At 53.1% G+C, this 23,182-nt stretch overlaps 1 protein-coding gene across 1 annotated transcript in view; it reads right to left on the reverse strand.

The window, feature by feature from the left end:
- Positions 1–502: 502 nt before the first annotated feature.
- Positions 503–23,182, reverse strand: part of H6PD (hexose-6-phosphate dehydrogenase/glucose 1-dehydrogenase) — a 35,682-nt gene continuing 13,002 nt past the window's right edge. Inside the window, exons 4-5 of the mRNA XM_034954797.3 lie at positions 9,515–9,784; positions 503–8,334 (exon numbers count right to left, since the gene is read on the reverse strand). Coding sequence (XP_034810688.1) covers positions 6,974–8,334; positions 9,515–9,784 — 1,631 coding nt within the window. The 3' untranslated portion in view covers positions 503–6,973. The remainder of the gene's footprint in view (positions 8,335–9,514; positions 9,785–23,182) is intronic.

Consider the following 23,182-nt stretch of genomic DNA (forward strand, 5'->3'; position numbering starts at 1 on the left):
CTGCAAATCTCTAACTCCTGTACCTCAAGTGGTCCTGAAATCCTATTTGACTTCCCCAAAACACTTACATTCCTGGGAGTGTGACACAGCTTGGAGGTAGGACTCAGGCAGGGGACAGGAGAGAAGACAAATGAAGGCATCAGGCTCTGGTGTCCTCAAAGACCCTCCCCTCCTGATATCTCCCACTCAGGGGTGAGCTCCTTCCCCTCCAGTGGGCTGCCGGGAAGGTTGGGGGACTCTTCCTAGACTGCTTGGGAGTCTATGAAATACGATCATCCTGCCCACCGCGCTCTCTCCCATGAGGCCCACAGACCCTCTTGCAAACGGAATGCACTGGCTTGCTCAGTCAGACACACTTACACTCGCAACGGGCACGCGGCTGTCCTCGGTTCAGGTCCCTCACTCACGGCAGCCCTCCCCTCCTCCAAGAACACACACAGCATGACGCTGGGGCCCACAAACCCCTACATCTCATGCCCCAAATAAAGAATTAAAGCCCGGATTTTGGCAAATCAATTTTATTGTTTAAAAAAATAAACGTTACATTTGACATAGAAAAAGACATTTAAAAAATGTTCTTAAAAGGTTTAAAAAGGCATTTGTTCTGGCCAGGCATGGTGGCTCCCGCCTGTAATCCCAGCACTTTGGGAGGCCGAGGCGGATGGATCACCTGAGGTCAGGAGTTCGAGACCAGCCTGGCCAACATGGTGAAACTCTGTCTCTACTAAAAACACAAAAATTTGCTGGGCATGGTGGTGTAATCCCAGCTACTCGGGAGGCTGAGGTAGGAGAATCACTTGAACCTGGGAGGCAAAGTTTGCAGTGAGCCGAGATCGCGCCACTGCACTCCAGCCTGGGCGTCAGAGCGAGACTCTGTCTCAAAAAAAAAAAAAAAAAAAAAAAGCATTTGTTCTGAATGTGCCTCATCATCCCAGGCAGGCATCTGTAAGTTTCCATTGTTTCCACAAAAACCAGTGGGGTTCCCCTCTCTGGAAAAAAGCACGAACATTCTTGCTGCTTGGCAGTGGGTGGCTCTCATGCCCACACCTCTCCACCCAAGGGAAGTCTCTCTGCTCCTCACCTGGCAGAAGCCCAGACCCTGAGTCCCTAGCACTGGGCAGAGCACAGAAACATGATCCAGATGCAGCAGGCCCCGCCCGTCTAGTTCTCCTGCAACAGCCTCTTAGCACTGCTCTACTCTGACCTGCCCGGCTGGAATCACAGTTCCCACTCCAGCACAGGTAAAGATGAGCTCCCAGGATCCAGCAGGGGCTCTGCCCCTGGGGATCTGCCACCAGCCGGCTCTTCCCGGTGGACAGAACTAGGAGGGGCAGGCTGTACCCAGCACATCTCAGAGAGATGGAGGCAAGCTGGGTTCCTGATGATTTCCAGCGAATACATGTCCTTCCTCCTGCATGCAGGCGCCCCGTAACGCTTTATAACAGACGCCTCTAGACTTCTGTGGGGGTAAAGTGAAGGACCCAAAGTGACACAGGTAGTGTCTGTTCACACTTCCACTTTCAAAGCTAACTACTAGCTGTTCAAATATACTCCATACAGCTTTCAGCAAATTAAAGTGTTTACCTCTCCCACACCAAGGGAAGAAAAGATGCAGACTGCCTTTAAAGCACCTGTCAGCAAGGCGAGGGTTTTAAAGATCAACCTTGAGAATCAAAGCAGCAGCAGAAGTGTCATTACTCCAGTGCTCTCCCTTCCCGTTCGTGGGTCACACAGAGACAGGCACATCCCCAAAGCTTTGCAAACAGAAGCGCTCCCAAAAGTTGGCTAGAGGGAACACTTCGGCAAAGGGATCATCTTCCCCCTGGCTTGCTGGACTCTCAGAAATGCGTCTGAAAGCCCTTGCCATCCCGTCTTGTGCTGATGACAGCATGAGCCCGGTTGCACCTTGCTCAGCAACAAGCTGCGAGATCCTCAGCTTCTCACTCATACCCCACCTCGAGCTGCTGACGGCGGCCTGGAGAACCGTGTGTGGCTGTTCCTGGATGACATCTGCTGTCACTAGCCTTCCCAGAACACCCGCTGCCCAGGGTTCCTGCTGCCTTCCCCGGTGGACAGATTCTGCAGGGAAGACTGAGGAAATGGGAGGGGGAGCTCTGCTCTAAAGCAGAAGGCACAGAAGGTGGGGTTTTTGTTTTATAGGGAGACTGCCCAGTGCGCTGCAGAAGGAAAACCAACAACAGGGAGTGCCCAACTCACCCCCTCTGCATGAGCAAATGCAGATGGACACTGGACTGTGCCGACTGACACCGCGACTCACACTTGCTGGTCAGTGGACGAGAGGTAAAAGCAGGCAGGATTATTACAGGAATAAATCTGCACTTCCAAAGAGGCAGCTCCCATGACTGAGTTACAATGCTTGGAGCCCCCGAGGGCAGAGTGGCACCAGCTGGGAGGTTGACACTGCATCACTGCTTCGGATGCCCTCACAGGCTCTGATTCGCTGCCAGGTGCTGGTGAGGCTGGAAGAACTTCCTTCCTTCCTATGTACAATGCAAACAGTGCCGCTTCCAGTGCTAGTGCAGCCTCACGGGAGAGTTGCGGAGAGAGGGAATGCGTTCAGTTCAGCCAGCGGACGGCCAGGGGTAAGCGGCCCCTAGTGGGTCACATGGCCTATGACGTCTGGAGACCGCAGATCTTCACCCTCTGGAGTCTCATTTGCAGAGTCTCATTTGTCGTCCGGTCACTGTGGCCACCTCACCCTCGTCACCACGGGCCTTTCCTGTGCCGTGCTCACTCTGACACTGAGATGCTGCCAGGCAGTTTTTTTTTTTTTTAAATCAGTGGAGTAAGTTCTAAGGGAGCCCCATGTGCTTAAGATAAAAACGTAGCTGGTAAAGTGGAGGCAGAGGCTGCTTCTGTGAGGCTGCATATATCTTACAGGACAAAAAGTTTTGTACTTGAAAACCAAATTCTGGGAAATAGCCCTGCAGGTTTGTGGGAAGCGTCTCCCTCCCTGTCGTGAGTTCCACCTGGGCCCTCCGGGAGAACAGAGACAGGAGAAACACAAGCAAAGCAGACAGGCCCGGAATTGGGAGCCTGAGCTCTGCATATTTTGGAATGGAACCCCTCGAGGGACTAGTCTGGAATAGTAGGCCAAACGGTAGGAAGCTTTGATTACTCTGCTAACTTGGGGGCCCAAGAGTAGGGCTAAAGCATTGTCTTCAGAGAAACAAACAAGGAAATTCAGTAAAAAGGGCCTATTTTAACTTGCAGTTAGCAGGAGAATTTGTCCCCAGATTTTGATCTAGCTTAAAGTCCCTTGATTCCTTCCCCTCTACAAATGGCAATCACGCTTGCCCTAGAGATGCTGACTGACATGGTCTCCCAAAGGAGGGGCCCTTCTGCCATTTATGGGCCCCTAAGTGCACACGTGGGCTTCCATGCGGATGGAATCATTGGTCCCCACCAGGGAACCTGGACTGTGGGAGCTGCCGCCACCATAGGACCCAAGGGCTTCCAGACCAGGAAGAGGCAAACAGCCTGCCTGGGAACACAGCGCTGGAACTTGGGACTTGGGTTCTGAGCGGGGCTGCTCCCTGGGCTGTTGTCATCACTCTTTCCTTTTTTTTTTTTTTTTTGAGACAGGGTCTCACTCTGTTTTCCAGGCTAGAGAGCAATAGTGCAATCACACCTTACTGCAGCCTCAGTCTCCTGGGCTCAGGTGATCCTCCCACCTCAGACTCCCGAGTAGCTGGGACCACAGGAGGGCACCACCATACCTGGTTTTAAAACTTTTTGTAGAGATGGGGTCTCACTATGTTGCCCAGGCTGGTTTCAACCTTCTGGGCTCAAGTGATCCTCTCACCTCAGCCTCCCATAGTGCTGGGATTACAGGCATGACCCACACCTAGCCCAATTTAGTGAATTTTAAGAAGCATTTTAAAAAAATGAAAACTAAAACATAGAGGATATCCGAGGTTCTAAGGGTAAGAATTTCTTTATGAAACCTGCTTGGAACACAGTTGTAAACAAATGGACTGATTTATGATGGAAGGCACGTTTCTTGCTGAAGATCATGGTCTGAAGTTTGAAAGCCACCAGCCTAGAAGGGTTCTGAAAACTTCTTCCTAACACAGCTGAAGGAAAGGGGGTGGGTAGGGGCGGAGGCACAGGGACATCTCCAGGTTTGGACTTTTCCAACGTGATTTGCAGAAGGCACTTGATTCTGGAAAGTAGACCTTTGGCATTTCGACCCTCACCCACACTCTCACACCCACTCTGCACAGATCGGTGGTGCATCCGAGGCAGGGCTGAGTTAGAACAGGACATCCTAGACTCGGCGGCAGTGACTATTATTCAGAAATGGCACATCAAGGGCCGGCCTCCCCTTCATCCTGCAGGGGTACTTGGGCATGTGGAGGCCCCTTTCTCTCTGGTGTTGCAACTGAAGAGGAGTCGGTTCCTCAAGAACAGATGGGAGAGTGCTGGGGCCAGGTACCCTGGGAGAGAGGAGGGAAATGAAATCCGGCACAGGAGCTGCGGGGATCGGGGCAGTCAGGAGGCGGCAGTGCAGTGCAAGGGCCCCCCCACGCGGCCAGCTGTGGAACTTCCACCACGACTCCCTGTCCTCTCCTGAGCCCGCCCATCACGTGTAGAAGCTCAGATGCTGGGCGCCAGGAGGGCGGCTTCCCGGCTCTGGGCACCGTGGTTGTGTCCTAACGAGGGGCGCTCTCTGGGTATAAAAACAGATGTTCTGGCTGGGCGCGGTGGCTCACGCCTGTAATCCCGGCACTTTGGGAGGCTGAGGTGGGTAGACTGCCTGAGCTCAGGAGTTCGAGACCAACCTGGGCAACATGGTGAAACCCTGCCTCTACTAAAACACAAAAATTAGACAGGCATGGTGGCCGGCGCCTGTAGTCGCAGCTACTCGGGAGGCTTAGGCACGAGAATTGCCTGAACCCGGGAGGCGGAGGTTGTAGTGAGCCAAGATCTCGCCACTGGGCTCCAGCCTGGGCGACAGAGACTCTGTCTCAAAAAAAAAAAAAAAAAAAAAAAGAGATGCTCTGTCTGGCCTGGGTTGTCGTTGGTGGCCAGAGTAAGTAGTGTGAACAAGAGCCCCGGCTTGGGAACATGTCTCAGACTGGCATTGAAAATGAAAGCCAGGATTCCTTTAAATCCACCGCCTTGAAGTGTAAACAGTCCAGAGAGAAACCAACTTCGCCATGCTCCCTCACCCAAGAAAGCCCTCTCTCAAAATGCGCTAGAAAGTTTATATCTGCCTGATCCAGAGAGCAAGTGGAAGGTGCGGGAGAAGCCAGACAGAAAAAATCGACCTTAACCAAGAATTCCATCTCCCAGCCTTAAGTTGTGGGATGTTGAACAAACAAAACTACACGTGTCCTGGGAATTTTGCTTTGTGGTGTTTTTAAAAAGAATGTCAGAGCCCTCCTTGGGGGTTTCAGAAAAGCAGGTATTGCTGGCCCATGGCTTCTCAAGATCACAGTCCCCAACCTATGCTCACTGAGAAGATACCCGCTTACTTCCCCAGTCTCAGGCAGAGAGTTCGTGGTGAAGTGATAAGTAGCAGGAGAGGCCAGCAGACAGGAAGCCACGGGGTCACCAAGGGGCAGGGAGAGAAGGCCTGGCTGCGGCCCTGTCACCCGCCAAGCGAGCCCCTGAAAAGGCTGTGGGCAGCCCCCCTGCCAGTGAGGCCTAGCTCCTGTCTGGTGGGAGCAGAGCCGCCTGGATGGCCCAGCGTCACTCGATGCTCCATCTCTCTCCCCGCTAATGAGCTGTCACCTCAGTGGGTGATTTAACTGGATCTTTCCTGGTAAAACAAGAGGGGCTACTGAGAGCGGAAACACCCATGCGGGAGTCCCCTGAGATGGAAATGACCCTCTTAAATTGGGGCTCTCTGGAATGGCCTGATTATCTGCACCCAGTGTGCTTCCTGGAGGAAGGCTAGCAGGACAGAGGAGCAGCGGAGGGCAGGGGTCCTCCCTGAGGAAGCTGGGGGAATGAGACCCCACCTCCCCACGCAGAGCAAGTCATCAAATGAGAAATGGAGCTCCAAACAGCACTGAGATTTCTGGGGCTGGGCGCAGTAGCTCACACCTGTAATCCCAGCACTCTGGGAGGCTGAGATGGGAGGATCGCTTGAGCCCAGGAGTTTGAGACCAGCCTGGGCAACATAGCAAGAGCTCATCTCTGCAAATATTTTTTTTAATTAAAAAAGAAAAAAAGATTTCTGGAACCCTTTCCACAGTCTAGTCTTTACCGCTGTATTCCTGTTATCAGCCCTCATTCTCTATAAATGGAGTCTGAAGAACAGCAAAGACACAGGGAGGAGCCTGGAATTCCTACTGCACAGCCAGGATGGAGGAGACAGGGATGGCAAGCCGGAGCAGGTGGAGGCAGTGAAGAGGAGGGCCAGAGGCTAGATGTGCAGAGGTTCTAGAAGGAGGGGCAGCTGGGGAAGGAGGGGCTTGACCTCCTCAGGTTCTCAAGACAGTCCCCAATGCCCCTGCTTTGCACGGGGCAATGTACTCCCCTGGGCGCCTCTGCACGCTTCTGTCTACCAATCATGCTCTGAATGTTCCCCGGGAGCCAGTTCAAGGATCACCTCCCCCAGGAAACCTTCCCTGATTAACCTCAGCCCACCACGTCACGTCTCCTCTTGTGAACGCCGGAGTTTGGGCGCCATCCCGTGTTGTGCTGGTTGATATGAATGTGTAACTGCTGGAGGTCTTAAGACTTCTCTCCTGGCCTGGATTTGAAGCTTCTCAGGAGCAGACTCCATTTCTTCCTTGTTTCTGCATCTATCTACCAATACACAGAGCTGCCGGTCAAAGGCATCGGGACAAGGCTTGTCCTGCCCTCTCTGGGGCCTGACTGTGGGATAGAAGGTTCTGGAGAGCCAGGGCACGCTGGGCAGGTGGCGGGGCCGAGAAGGGAGGGAAGACACGGGCGAAGGAAAGCACAGGAGTGAAGCGGGCAAGGGGCACAGGCGCCCTCATCCCAGGAAGGCGTCGTAATCCATGTACCACACCAGCTGGCCAGAGTGCGGCAGGACACCCGAGATGGGCCACTTCTTGGGCTCATGGCCCACCCGGCTCACCAGCGTGGTGATCTCACGCTTCATCCTGCCCATGACCAGGACTGCCACCTTCTTGGCGCGGTTGATGAGAGGCAGGCTAAGGCTCATGCGGCGGTGTGGCTGGGAGGGGCTCGTGGTCAGCACGACCAGCTGCTCGCCGTCCAGGCCAGTGGGCGACTGTGGGAAGAGGGAGGCTGTGTGCCCGTCGGCACCCATGCCCAGCAGCACCAGGTCGAAGCTGCTGTTGGCCACCAGGGCTGAGATCTCCCTGGCGTAGATCTGGGCGCCCTGGTCCTCCTCGGCGCAGAGCCGCTGCTGCAGGTGCACAGGCATGGGGTGGATGTTGTAGTAGGGGATCCGGACGTGCTGCAGCAGGTGGGCCTGCAGGCCCTGGAAGTTGGACTCCGGGTCTGAGAGTGGGACGCAGCGCTCGTCAACCAGCCACAGGTGCGTGTGGGCCCAGGGGAAGCCATAGTGCGCCGTGGCCAGCTGCTGGAACAGGGCCACGGGGCTCGAGCCCCCCGACAGCGCCAGGTGGAACTGGCCAAAGCGCCGCACGGCTCGCACAGCGGTGGCCTCGATGTCATTAGCCAGCTTAGAGATCAGCTCCTCGGACCAGGCGGAGACCAGCGGGCTCTCTCGGTACTTGGCCCTGAGGACCTGGAAGTCACTGGGCATTGGGGCCGGCCCTGGCCCTGGCACCAGCTGCTCCGGCTGCTGCTGGGAAAAGAACAACCGGCCGCTACTGAACTCAAAGTCCAACAGACGGCCGTTCTCAGCTCCTCCAGGGTAGAGGCGTGGGGCCTTATGGGCCAGGCTCTCCAGCAGAGGGGTCCAGAAGTCCCAGGAGGCCAGCAAATTCTCTGTGGTGATGAAGAAATCCTTCCGGCCATGGAAGATATGGGATAAGAGGACGGAGTGGGCGTCCCGCTCCTGCACAGGGCTGTAGGCATAGTAATCGGACAGAGGGCTGCCGAAAAGGCGGAGCCCAGGTGGTCCCTCCATTTCCTTCCAGCTGGAGGGCAGGGAGGGCCTGAACAGGTTCCTGCTGACCAGCACGGCAGGGCTGCCCAGGTCGCCATGGCCGATGTGGAAGACGAGCTGCCGGGGCAGGCACTGGCTCTGCGCCGCGGCCCAGTGCTTTTCGCTCTGCACACAGCAGGCCTGGTTCTTGAACAAGATCCGAGCGTAGCCCACTCTCTCGTCCAAGGCTTTGCCAGACATCAGGATGAAAGGCACGCCCTCCCAGCGAAGGTTGTCAATGTGCACTAGGACGGCTGGGGTGAGGGAACAGCAGAGGGTGACTCTCTGGCACAGACCAGGACTCTCCGGCCAGCCCTCTCCTCTCCTTGCCGGCTCCTCTGGGCGTCCCCCTGCCTCAGGGAAGCCCCTCGCCTTGCCATGCTCACCCCTCGCCTGGCATCTCTTCCATGACCTTCTCTTCCCAGTCCATGCTTGAAAACCGGCCTCTGGGGCTATCTCTATGGCTTTGACACCTGCCTTTGTTGAGGTCCCTCTTAGAGTTATGGTCCCCCAGGAAAGGAGAACCGGGCTGAGAGCATCCAACCTGGAGACTCTAAAGGACGCCCCACAGTGGGGGCAAGTGGGGTGGGGGACCCTGACTCTTAGGTATTTGAGGGGTCAGGGGGTCCTACAGAGAAACGTGCTTCCCTCCTGTTTGTGAAGCATTCAGGATGCACCCGACGCAGGGTCAGAGGTGCGGGGTGAGGAGAGAGTCACCAAGCAGAGGCCCGTGGGTGGGGTGTTGGCAAGGAGGGGCAAGGCCTGGTGGCAAGAGCCAGGGGCTGACAGTATTCCATGCCCAAGTTCCAAGCCTGGTTCATTTTGACGACTTCACCGAGCCTTACGTTTCCTCACCTGTAAAACGGGGCTAATGGCCCCTGCCTCGTGGTTGGTGCGTGAGGCTTGTATGAGAGGCATCTATAAAGCACCTGGCATACGGCGCGTGCTCAACAGGCAGCTGTGGCTCTTACTGCCTGGCTGCTACCTGGTGAGGAGCCAGCCTCTCCCAGAAAGCCCTGGGTCTCTGGAACTGCCCAGAGGACAGCCCTGGCATGGCACTTGGCCGCTGGAAGTGTCTCCAGCTGTGGCCAGGCAAAAGGCTTGCGGCCTCACTGGGGAGACCCTATGAGGCAGGAACCAGGTCTGTCTGAGCCTCGCACGACAAACCCTTGGGAAGCATCTGGGACTGAACTGGGGCTGACACTAGGCCATGGCCATTGGGATGTCCTTCGCCCTGAGGGCACCACCAGCTGGCCTGCCACTTTAGGCTGGTAGGAGGCCAGGGAGACAGGGGAATGCCATCCTTGCCTCCGAGCACCCTGGGGGAAATCCCACCTCAAGTCCCCTCCACTCCACCCAAGGGCGTCTGCATTTGGAAAGCTGCTCCCGGCGAAGTGGGCAGCCCAGTGCCCCATGCCCAGCCCCAGGGCCCACCTGCGAAGGTCGGCGTCAGGCTGTGGAAGCTGTCTGGCTTCTGCAGCTCTCTGCGCACCTGCTCACTGTAAGACTGGTACTGGCCCACGATGGCACTGCCCCTCTGCAGGCCCCGCAGCGCCTGGAAGACCTGAAGCTTGTGCCGCAGCACAGCCTCCGCACTGCTGACATTGTGGGGCAGCTCCATGGCCACGAGGGTGAGGACCTCCGTCAGATGGTTCTGAAGGACGTCGCGAATGACACCGTACTCCTCATAGAAGCCGGTGCGGCCTGGTGGAGGGAGGTGGAGGAGTGGGGAGGATGTAAAGAGAGGCCAGAACATCAGATCTCCCCGAGGTGCACCAAAACCCCAGCCCGCACATTCATCCTGCATCCTCTTCCCCCAGTCCACAGGGCCTATAAAAATGGTGCACACCAAAGCCAACCTCACCACGAGAAGGGAGGGAGGAAGTCTTGAAGCCACCTCTGTCAATGAGAACTACTGTAAGAGAAGGCATCAAATCCGTGAGCCTCTGCAGAAATCCACGTGAAGAAAGCTCTATTCCCAGCAAAGGCCAGATTGCCTCTGTAGATACTGGCCAGCCCCTCGCCCCGCCCTGCCTGGCCACTGCCAGTAGGAGGCTCGGCACTGTGGGGGCTATGGCACCATGGCGGGGGCTGCAGCACCCCAGAGTATGACTGCCGCTTACTAGCATGTGATCTTGGGTAAGTTACTTGACTTTTGTTCCTGCATCCTGCCCTTGGATGAGACTAACAAGTGCCACCTCACTACCGGGCGCACACCTGTGCCAGGCAATGTGCAGGGGAGTGGGAGGGAGGGAAAGTGGGAAGAAGAGAAAAGGAAGTAAACAAAATTACAGAGCAGTTGTGACAGAGGGTAATGAAAAGGCCCCTCCGAGACCTGAAGAGCCAGCCTCGCAAAAAGCCAGGGAGAAAGCATCTCAGCTGCAGGGACCCTCAGGTGCCAAAGCCCCGAGGCAGGAAGGAACTTGGTGTGCTGGGGGCCAGATGGAGGTGAGCGAAGAGTGGGGACAGCGGTGAGGCTGGAGAGATCAGGGGTCTTGCAGGATAAGGCGAAGAGGCTGGACTTTTTTCTAAGATCAGTTGTAGGGGGGACACTGGAGGATCTGAGGCAGGAGAAGACGAGACCTGACCTATATTGGGGATCAACCCCTGGTCTTGGGGGGAGAATGGGTGCAGACGCAGGGAAGGCAAGGAAGAGGCTGCACAGCTGCCCAGCAGAGACGACAGGGCCTGGACTAATGGGCAGTACAGGAGCTGGAGGGGAGGGAGAGGCACCCCAGAGTCAGGATTGACTGGACCTGCTGACAGATGGGTGGGTGTGAGCAAAATGGAGGCCCCAAACATGAGCCCTGGAAGTGGGTCCTGAGCAGAGGGATGGGCAGTGGAGGTGCTCACAGACACGGGGAGGCGGAAGCAGAGGGGTTTGGTGGAGGGTTTAGGTGTGTTTAGGCTGAAGACCCCCAGGCGCAGATGTCCAGTTGTCAGGTGTACGGGGTAACTGTGATGATAAAAGAACACCTGGAGAACATGGAGCAGCACACCCAGCATAACAACAGCAACATAACAACACCAGCCTAACAACACAACACCAGCATAACAGCAGTGCAGCAACACCAGCGTAACAACAACATAACAACACCAGAGTAATAACAGCAACACAACAGCACCGGCGTAACATAACAACATCAGAATAACAGCAGTGCAACACCAGTGTAACAACATAACAACAGCAGAGTAACAACAGCAACGTAACAACACTGGTGTAACAACAACATAACACTGGTGTAAAAACATAACACCAGCATAAGAACATAACACCACCATAACAACAGCAACACAACAACACCGGTGTAACAACAATGTAACACCAGTATAACAACAGCAACATAACACCGGTGTTAAGAGCAATGTAACAACACCAGCATAACAACAACATAACACCAGCTTAATAACAGCAATTATAACACCATTGTAACGGCAACATAACAACACTGGTGTGACAATGTAACAACACTGGAATAACAGCAACATAATACTAGTGTAACAACCACATAACACCAGCATAACAACAACGTAACAACACTGGCGTAACAACAATATAACAACACCAGCATAACAACATAACAACACTGGCTTAACAGCAACATAACACTGGTGTAACAACAAGTTGTTGTAACAACAATACCAGTGTAACAACAACACAACACTGGCACAACAATGGTGTAACCATACAACACCAGTGTAACAACAACATAACAACACTGATGTAACAACATAACAACACTGGTGTAACAACAGCAACATAACAACACCGGTGTGGCTGGGCATGGTGGCTCACGCCCATAATCCCAGCACTTTGGGAGGCCGAGGCAGGCGGATCACGAGGTCAGGAGATCGAGACCATCCTAACATGGTGAAACCCCATCTCTACTAAAAAATACAAAAAATTAGCTGGGCGTGGTGGCAGGTGCCTGTAGTCCCAGCTACTTGGGAGGCTGAGGCAGGAGAATGGCATGAACCCAGGAGGCAGAGCTTGCAGTGAGCTGAGATCGTGCCACTGCACTCCAGCCTGGGCGACAGAGCGAGACTCCGCCTCAAAAACAAAAACAAACAAACAAAAAACATCAGTGTAACAACAGCAACATAACACCATCGTCATAACAGCAATGTAACACTGGCATAACAACAGCAACATTAACACTGGCATAACAACATAACAACACCAGAGTAACAACAGCAATGTAACAACACCGGTGTAACAACACCAGCATAACAATGTAACAACACCGATGTAACAACAGCAACGTAACAACACCGGTGTAACAACACCAGCATAACAGCAGTGTTATGCTGGCATAACAACAGCAACATAACAACACTGGTGTAACAACAACATAACACTGGTGTAACAACATAACACCAGCGTAACAACAACAAAACAACGCTGGCATAACACTGGCATAACAACAGCAACATAACAACGGTGTTAACAGCAATGTAACAACACCAGCATAACAATATAACACCAGCATAACAGCAATGTAACAACACTGGCGTAACAACACTGGCATAACAGCAACATAACACTGATGTAACAACAACATAACACCAGTGTAACAACACCAACCTAACACCACCAGCATAACAACACCAACGCTGACAGCAGCCCCGGCCCGCGCCGCTCCTCCCCATACTCACAAAGACCCTGCACGCAGGCACCGTGATCACTCCTGCTCCGCGAGTGAGGAAGGAGGCAGGTGACCAGGCTGCGGGGGCAGAAGCAGACACTGCTTAACCACGAGCTCCACTCCACTCCCTCCTCTGAGGCTGAACCCCGGTGAGCACTGATTATCGGTGACTCGAATATACAGGACAGTCCCAGAGCTCAGGGTTCCAACGCATACCACCTCACAGGAGAGTTCCAATGCCCAAGTCTCCTCACACCCTCACCTACAGACAGAGCCTGGCCTCAGACACGAGGAGCCATCGTTTCTCAAAGGCTTCTGCACGCAGGACCCCTAACCTGGGATTCGTTTGTTCACCCAGCAAACTCCCAGTCATCCTTAAGGGCTCAGCTTCTAGGAGCTTTGTCCTACCCCTTCTGAGGGGCCCTGGCTTCTTCTAGCCCAGCTGACTGTAATTCAGGCCTGTTTCTCTTTCTTCCCCACTACGAGGGAGGCTCCATCTGAGTGGCATCTGCCCTCTGCTGCATCCCTAGCCCCTAACACAGCACTACGTTCAGACAGTGGACAGCAGAGAAAATGAAGATCCACACATTGTCACGGATAAGCCTCCAAAACGTAATGTGGTGAGAAAGCAACATGATTACTTTGATAAAATAAAAATTAACTTGAAAATAGGATATAGGCCAGGCGGACTGGCTCATGCTGGTAATCCCAGCACTTTGGGAGGCCAAGGCAGGAGGATCACTTGAGCCCAGAGTCCAGGAGTTCAAGACCATCTTGGGCAACAAAGTGAGACCCTGTTTCTACAAAAAATTCAAAAAAAAAAAAAAATTAGCCAAGTGTGGTCCCAACTATTTGGGAGGCTGGGGTGGGAGGATTGCTTGAGCCCAGGAGGTCAAGGCTGCAGTGAGCTGTGAACCTGCCACTGCACCCCATCTGGACAACACTGCATGAGACCCTGTCTCAAAAAAAAAAAAGAAAAAGAAAACAGGATATAAAGTGACCAAAATAAACAGAACTTCAATAAATGAAAAATATAATTGGAAACTAGAAATTCAGTAGATGGGCCTTACAGATGAGAAACAGCTGAAAAGAGTCAGCTAGCAGAAGACAGAGCTGAGGCGATTCTCCCAAATGCTGGACACAGAGACAAAAAGATCCATGCTCGGACACATACAGGATGACTCTTGTTCAAAATTAAACAACAGGTTGTTTAGGGAACTAGGCGTGCATGGAAACAGAAAGAGAAGCGAGGGAATATCTATCCACAACTTGGAAGTGTAAGATGAGGAAATAGGTCAGAACGTGGGGAGGGACACGCAGGAGAATCAAATTCTTTTTTAAAAACGGGTGGTAGGTGCATCCCCGTTTGTTATACCATAGTTCTGTATCTCTTCCATGCATTCTGTAAACTTTAAATTTACCTAGTATCTAGTTAACATTTAATTCCAACAGACAAAAAGCAGCAGATCCTAAGTTCAGGCCTGCTGAGCCCAGCATGCTCCCCTCCTAGCAGCCACTCTGGGTCCATGGCGCCAGTCCTGGGCACCTGCCCTGACCAGGTTGGTGGTGTGCACTCTCGGGCCAACCAGACAGCAAGCATGTCCAGGTCACAGCTGGGGGAACAACCTGCCCTGAATCCAGCCCGATATGCCATTCCCGACAGCAGCACCAGTGTTGGGGGGCAAGAAATGAAGCCGGCAGCCACTCGTAGGAAGGCACTCTGTCCCCGGCCATAACAACCAGGAGCTGGAGGGTGCAGCTCTGTCCAGGGATACTAAACCTTCAAATGAGCAGGAAGTCCAGCCTAACTGTGCCAACCAAAATGCCAAGAGTGGTCTCCACTGGGAAAACAATGGCTGAGATCCCCCAGCTCTGTAGTGTTGTGGCCTTCAAGTTCTTGTGCTATTGTTGAGAAGACATCCAGAAAAAGAGAAACTGATGCCAGCAATGTTTGTGGATCAGTCCATTTATCCTCAGAATAACAACGTATAAGGAGGCCCCTCTATTTCCCCTATTTTAAAATATAAGGAACCTGAAGTTCAGAGAGGTTGGATAACTTACCCAAGGTCACACACAGCTGGTAAAGAGGTAAAAACAGCTTCAAACCCAGGCAGTTGGACCCAGAGCCTGCAATTCTTACCACCAAAACATTTCCCTTTTAATTACCCACTCTTCAACCCTACAACAGAACGGTGTGAAGTTGAGTGGCGTGGGCACCACTGGCCTTTAGAAACAGAGCACAATGAAGAAGCCGGCTGAGCTTCTGGAAGGAGGGGTCTAGGGCAAAGCTCAGAGATTCCAATGCCTACCGGGGCCAGCAAAAGCGAAAAGGATGGAGTAAGGCTGGTGTCCCTCAGAGGTACAGTTAAGTACCTCAGGTGCATTCAGGTGGTGCCTCACAGGAGTGTGGGCCCAGGGTGACCAAATCTTCCAATTCTCCTTTTCGGGAGAATGTAAAAAGACAATTCTTCCCTTCCCCTGCAATAATAGAACAGGAAAATCAGGAATATCTTGTATTTGAAAGGGACCTAAGGCCTGGCACAGTGGCTTATGCTTGTAATCCCAGCACTTTGGGAGGCTGAGGTGGGCAGATCTCCTGAGTCCAGGAGTTCAAGACCAGCCTAGGCAACATGGCAAAACCCCATCTCTACAAAAAATACAAAAATTAGCTGGGCATGGTGAAATACACCTGTGGTCCCAGCTACTTGGGAGGCTGAGGTGGGAGGATCACTTAAGCCTAGGAGGTTGAGGCTGCAGTGGGCTATGATTGCACCACTGCACTCCAGCCAGGGCGACAGATAAAGACCCTGTCTCCAAAAATAAAAAATAAAAATAAATAAATAAATAAGAGTTCTTGGCCTCAAACAGTTAAACAGAGTCATGATCCTCCAGCAACCCCACTCCTGGGTTTATACTCAAGAGAAATAAAAATGCAGGTCCACACAAAAGCTTGTACATGAATGCTCATTGCAGCATTATATATAACAGCCAAAAAGTAGAGGCAACCCAAATGTCCACTAACTGGTGACTGGATAAATTATGGTATATCTATACAATAAGATATTATTCAGCAGTAAAAAGAAATGAAGTGCTGGTACATGCTAGAACATGGGTGAACTCTGAACCCAGGATGCTAACTGATGGAAACCACACACCGTATGATCCTATATGTACAAAATATCCAGAACAGGCAACCCCGCAGAGAGAATGCATTTCTGTGGTTGCCAGGAGCTGGGGAGAGGGGGAAATTGTGGGATGACAACTAAGGGGTACAGGGCTTCCTTTGCCATGATGAACATGTCCTAAAATTGATTGTGGTACTGACACACAACTCTGTGAATACACGAAAGCTCACTGGCCTGTCCACCTTAACTGGGTAAAGTGTAGTAGGATTTGTGAGTTACAGCTCAATAAAACTTTTTAAAAAAGGTTTTAGAACAGGGAAGCAGAAGCACGAAAGAGGTACTTCAGGAAGATGAAGCTGTCTGCGACCTCCAAGATGAACAGGATGGGACTGGTGGTAGTGGAATCAGTGAGGCAGCCTTTGCTGCCATCAAAGGAAGTAACAAAGGTAGGAGGGAACCAAGTCACAGTGAACTGCAAAGAAGTTATTATAGCAGATGAATACAAACTACTTGGTGACTGGCTGGATCCTTGAATGGTGGTACAGAGCTGTGATCTGGAGTGTGGTCTCTGGAGCCAGGCTGCTCCAGTTTATTTTATCTTATCTTATTTTGTTTTATTTTATTGGAGATGGAGTCTCCCCCTGTTACCCAGGCTGGAGTGCAGTGGCGTGATCTTGGCTCACTGTAACCTTCGCCTCCTGGGTTCAAGCAATTCTCCTGCCTCAGCCTCCCGAGTAGCTGGGATTACAGGCACACACTACCATGCCTGGATAATTTTTGTATTTTTAGTGGAGATGGGGTTTCACCATTTGACCAGGCTGGTCTTGAACTCCTGACCTCAAGTGATCCACCCGTCTCAGCCTCCCAAAGTGCTGGGATTACAGGTATAAGCCACTGTGCCCAGCCTGCCGCGGTTTAAATACCGGCTCTGCCATCTTTCAGCCCTGTGATCTCCAGCAACTGACGTCACCTCACATACCAACAAGCAACAATCCCCGCACCTCCCTTACAGGGCTTCTGTGGGCCTGAAGGAGTTAATATCCACACAGGGCTTGGAACAGTGGCTAGCACACAGGAAACACTGATAAAGACTGGTTGGAATTTTTCTTATGACAGATGCTGTAAGAGAAGGGCTACCAGCCTGGTCACTCAGAGAGCACTGTTCCCATTTGAAATAAAGAGGTTAGAAAACACAGTTGGTATTTCATGAGAAAAATGCAGTGATGGTTTTCATTCTAAATCTGCTGAATCTGAAGGGATGGTGCAACACCCCATGAAATGATCTGAAAGGCAGCTGGAAGTATAAACTAGGGCCTGGGGAGACAACGCACACTGGAGATAAACTGGATTTCATCAAACCTGAAATGCCATCAGTGGCGGAAGCATCGCTGTTTTATAACCCCTAAGAAAGAAAAGGGTTTCCAGTTCCACTATGTCACCCCATTAAGGATAAACCCAACTTCAGAGACGTCCAAATATGAAAAATATGTCTTCCAATCAATGAATTACAGTGGATTTATATGTCAACAGCATACTCAAAGCTTTAAAAACAGATGAATTTTTGATGAAGGGAACACAACAGAGTCCCTAAAAGCCCTGTTATCTGCTTACTATTCATTAATGTAGCGAATCCCTAAGCGGCCCCTTTCCTATTTTTATCCTCTCTCAATTCTCAAAAAGAATGCATTCCACGGGTTTACTACCTGCTGGGTAAAAGAGAGCTTCCTTTATTCCTTAATTTCAAGCTTCAGGGGGTGCGCCTGTGTTTAACACGGCCTGTAGATTTATGGACTTTGCCTGGTTGGCTCCGTCTTTTCAGAGTTTAATGCAGTGACCGGGACTGTGGCCTGGCACCTCCCCGGGAAGAGGCCATGCAGCTGAGTGCAAGGACAGGAGGCGAGGGGCTGGCCCTCCTGCTGATGTTGATCTTTTCTAGTTACTGCCCATTATTGTGGACTGATTTCTCCTAAAAATGATCTATATTGGCTCCTAGTGTATTTTCCCGGGTTGAAAGTTGAGGGTTGAAACCCATCAGTATATGAAAAGGATAGAGAAAAGCACAACCAGGGTGGACACTGGGAGGAAAGACCCCCTGTAAACTTGGCTCCCACCTGTGCGCATCCAGAGCTCGACCAAGGTCAGAGGATGACAAAGCAGGGGGGCCATGGCTGTGCCCGCCAGCTGTGCTGCTCAGACTCATAACAGAGAGTAACAGCTAGAAAGCACTTCTCCCCTTTGGCCCCGTCGTTCTACTGCCGAAGTATATACTTAAGGGAATATGTTTTTTAAAATGCTCATAAATGTTCTCGAATTAGATAGTAGTTGCATAACTTTGTAAATATACTAAAAACCACTTAATTTTATATTTTAAAAGCGTAAATTTTGTGGTATGTGCATTGTATCTCAATTTTTAAAAAAGCTCACAAAGTACTATCTAAGATAGAAGCCGGGGAGGTGGAGCACTCCTGTAGTCTCAGCTATTTGGGAGGTTAACGCAAGAGAGGATCGCTTGAGACCAGGCATTCAAGACCGGCCTGGGTAACATAAGAAGACTCCAAGATAATTATAATAAAATAGCAAAAAACTAGAAACAACCAAAAAGCTTAATAAAAGAGTTTATAACACATATTCTGTGGTATGAACAGAACTGAACAGAAATATAAATATTAAAAGGTATATGTTGTGCAGACTGCTAATACATAGAGATTTAAGTATGTATACAACTGTGTATGTATATGTGAGAGAGAAATATGACATAAAGAATGGACATAAAAGTATGACAGATCAATTACAGGATTTATATAATAATCCAATATAAGTCACGTGGAACTCAGACACACTGCAAGAACACTGCCGCTGCCTCTCCTTGCAAACTTGGAAGAACAACAACACTTCCATTTGTAACGTATTTCCGTGTGCATTATCTGATTTAATCCTTAGAACTACCCGAGAGAGAGAGGTGCCGGGGCTATCAGCATTGTATAGATGTGCGCTGAAGGTCACAGCCTTCAGAACCGGGACCAGAAACCCCTTCCTCATTGCTTCCACATTGTGGGAAATCCAGGTTTTCTCAACAAAAATAGATTAAAAAAAAAAAAAAAGACAACTAAGAGCCAGCTGCAATCCCTATCAACACCTTCTGGGATTACTAAAAATAAAAAGAGGTGAGGGCCAAGGAGAGCGCAGTGTGCTTGCTGGTGCTCTCTCTGGACAGGAGATCCGGCAGCTGCCCTGGGCTCACCTTGCAGACAGCTCTGCAGAGGGGGCGGGAAGGGGAACCGGCCCTGCTGAGTGAGCTCCTGGCCCCTTCTGGCACACCAGGCTGGAAGGCGGGACAGCTGGTGTGTGCCTGGAAGGACCCTGGATGCCCTGGTCCCTCGGTGAGAGGCACTGAACGGTCACTCCAGCCCTCAGAGGTGGGCAAGCATCAGGCTCCTTTCCCCCATGTCAGGACAGGGACCCTCCCAGCAGTGATGTCCTCAGGAAGTCTCCCTCCTTCTTTCTAACAACAACAACAACAACAACAACAGCAACAACAACAACAGCAGGCCTTCTACACAGAGGGGAAACTAGGGCAGCAAGGAGACTGGCCTTGAGTGTGTTCCAGCAGGGAGGCCAACTGCTGAGGGCCTGGCCAGCTGGGGAGGCTATGGAGCTCAGTGGTTAGAGGCTCAGGCTCTGAGGTGCCAAGACCTCAGTTCCAATTCCAGCACTCCCGACAGAAAAGGCAGCCGGACCCAGACAGCTGAACACAGCCCATTAATCACATGGGCCCGCCTGTCTGCAGAGCCCTCCCGATGCCATGATGAGGGCCAGCCAGGGTCATCTCTGGGATGAAGGAGGCTCAGTGACTCTCCTTTTATGGCCCATGCTGCTTCGAGACCCCAGCCAGGGTACCCAGGGGGTCTGTGACTCTCAGGGGCTCACGGACTGGGACGCACAGGAGGAGCACCCCAGGTCAGGCTGAGAGGGAGTTGGGAACCAGATCGCATCTTCCTTTCCTCCTCCCCACCCCCTCCGGCCTGTGCAGCAGCCTTGACTCTGCAGCAAACTCCTCTGGGCCAGAGGCTGCAGCAGGAAAAAAAAACAACAACACTCACCCAGCATGGAGGATGGAGGGGAGGGAGCCGGGGAAGCCGGCTTCCACCCACTTAGATGTGTGTGATGCGGGTGGGGGAAGACATCCAAACGACCTTGCAGCTCAGAAGTCCCTTTCCCGGGGTCTGCAGCAGCTCTGGACCGGGAATGCTCCATTTCCCAGGCCTGGTTGCAGCCCCTCCCTTCCCAGCACTCAGGGTGCTGGCTTCGGTTACGCAGGTGCCACTCCTGCCTAGGAGTCAGCTAGGGTTGCACCACTGCAGGGGTGGAGGGCAGCTGGGATCCACCAGAACCCTTGGCATGGCAGAGGACAGGGTAGGGAGTGAGGGAGAATGGCCTGTGGTGTGTGTGGGGTGGGGAGTGGGAGAGAATGGCCTGTGGTGTGTGTGGGGTGGGGAGTGGGAGAGAATGGCCTGCGGTGTGTGTGGGGTGGGGAGTGGGGGAGAATGGCCTGCCGTGCACTTTGACCCCTCTGATTAGCAGTCAGACCGCGGGGCTCTGAATCCTGCCTTGGAAACATTCTGCCCACGCTGAGCCCCACTGCAGCAGCACTCGCCTGCCAAGTCCACCAAGCTCCAGTAGGAGGCAGCATTTACTCCTGCCTGTTTCCCGCCCTCACCCGAGACAGCAGTGGCAGCCTAGGCCTTGCTGTGCTGGGCACAGGGCTCCTGGCCATGCTGGGGTGTGCTGCAGGTCTGCGGTGCCTGTCCCCTCTTTCCAGTCTGAACCACAGGCGGGAGGCCCCTGAAGGACTGGCTCCAAAGCAGGACCCAGAGAGGACAGCACAGAGCAGTGCTTGGGCCAGCAGGGCTGTACCAGGCCCCCTTCTTGGAATGCAGAAAGAATGTGTCCCCTGGCACGCAGGCACACAAAATTGAGAGAGGCAGCAAGCAAGCTCATTCTGTTGCCAAAGCACCCTGTGTCCAAGGCCCACTTGCTGGGGGGCTGGGCTCAGCAGCAGCCTGTCCCTCCCTGCTATGAGCTATCAAGGACCTGTTTGTAAATGGCAGGTAAACAAGCCAACCAGTGAGGGCCAAACCCCAGGACAGTTGCAGTCCTGCTGGCCACCTCTGACAAGGAACGTGGACTGAACTAGCCCCACTCTGGTCTCACCGCGACAGGCTGCAAGCCTCCAGGACTAGTGGATCTCCCACTGCCTGTCCTGCGCTGAGGCTCCCTTTGCCCCTGGGCTGAAGGTACAGGGCCCAGCTGTACTAAAGGCCTTGGACTCTGGAGCTTAGGAGCGGCGGACCCTCCCCTAGAGCCCCACATGGCAGGCAAGGCTGGGCCTCCTTTAGTCCCTGCAGCTGTGACAACAGGGCTCCAGGTGCCTCTCCCTCCTGGACCTTGAGGACAGCCAGCCCAGGCTGTTGTGTTGCTGTTCAAACCCAACATCCTCAGACTGTCCCGGCAAACAGACCTGCCCAGAGCTCCACCTGTCTTTCTTTCATATCTTCCGTGTTTCTTTCTTCAAAATCCAAAAGTACCTTTGCTAGGATAATCGGGCCTGCAATCTGCCTGGTCCCTGGCTCCATGGGACCTACAAACAACCCACAAATGACACAACATACCAAGAAGGAAACAGGGTGGGAGGGCTGGAAGAACTAAGAGGCAACAGCACCAACAGGTAACTCCAGACATCATGGCTCTTCCCCAGCCCAGGGCGGAGATAGGAAGGAGTTGCCAGAAAGGGGAGAGGAGTCTCCCAGCCACGCTGGGGATGGGGCCAAGTCCAGGTAGAGAAGTGCAGGCGCCGGCCCGCTGGCTTCAGCAGGGGCAGGACCCCCTCCAATTCTGCTCCAGGCTCTCTGCACCAGGTGCAGCTCACTTCTCTGAAGATGAAGCAGGCATAGGCCCAGCACACGTGCCTGCTGGGAGATTAGGCACAGACAGGCACGGGGGGCAACCCACGGCCAGCGCCCTGGCTGAGGACTGGGAGGGAAACTTGGAAGGGCTGGAGGACGATTCCCTGAGACCCATGAAGGCTCACTGCAGGGGGTAGGGCCTCTTTTCTGCTGTGGGTTCTGAAGTAGAGAAACCCAGTGCCTTCTCGAACCCAGCAATGTCCTTCAAGGCCTGGCTTGGGAAGTCCTGCCTGGCCTCCCGCCCACCCCCCACATTGTCCCCCCCACCACGCTGCCTGCCTGCAACACCCATCACCCATTTTGTTTTCTTTTTCAGAGACGGAGGCTCACTATGCTCCCCAGGCTGGTGTCCAACTACTGAGCTCAAATGATCCTCCCGCCTCTGCCCCCGAGTAGCTGGGACTACGGGTGTGCCACTGCGCCCAGCTCCATTTTGGAGTTTGTCCCACCAGCCAGCGTGATGAGATCATCACCCCCCACAGCACCCGTGAATCTGGGCAGTATTAGGGAGCCATATCTGAGAGGCTGAGTTTTGTACCTCACTGTGGCACCTCGGCCCCGCAGATAGCTTCTGGCACTAAATACACATTCAGAGAGGAATGGAGAAGCAGCTGAAGAGAGAAACCAAGGGGCGGGGGAAAGAAAAAGAGAAAATGGCCCAGAGAAAGAGCAAGGTAGAGAGAAAAAGAGGAGAAACCTCCTGGCCCATCCCTGGGTCCAGGGCTCTGGGCCCTGCCCTGTGGCGGGCGTGCACTGCGGGGGCTGGGGGGGGCAGTGGCCTCGGGTGCTCCCGCTGCAGCTGCAGAAAGTGGCCGCGGGGATGAGCTGGCCACTGACGCAGCGCTGGCAGCACAGCGCAGCGGCGCCAGGCCTCAGTGCTGGGGCCAGACTGTTGCCCCCAGGATCAGGCTCCACCGCCTTCTACTGTGGGGCTGTGGGCTCGCCACCATCTTCATCTGTAAGGAGGCTAATAACAGCGCCCACCTCACCTGGCGGCTGGGGACCGGGGACACAGTAAACTTCAGCTCTTATCGTTACTGGGCAAGAGCCAGTGCTTTACATCTTCACGGTCAATGCTCCAAAACTTTGCTACCATCACAGAATGCCAGGTCCCAAAGGGACCTTAGCTGTCCTCATCGACAGGACATGCTCATCTCACAGCTGCAGGGAGTGACATGCTGAGGCCACCCAGCTGAAGGCAGCGGTGGGCATGACGCAGGGCCCCCGCCTCCCGGGTGTATACTCAGTGTGTCTGAGGTGTGTGGCAGTGCGGGAGAGGCGGTGTCCTCCTGGAGCCTACAGGCTGGCAGAAGAGACAGGGTGGACAAGGACGAGGCAAGGGTAACACCGTGCAGGGCAGGGGAGGGA

This window comes from Pan paniscus, chromosome 1 (genome assembly GCF_029289425.2).
Source record: "Pan paniscus chromosome 1, NHGRI_mPanPan1-v2.0_pri, whole genome shotgun sequence".
NCBI classification, from domain to species: domain Eukaryota; kingdom Metazoa; phylum Chordata; class Mammalia; order Primates; family Hominidae; genus Pan; species Pan paniscus.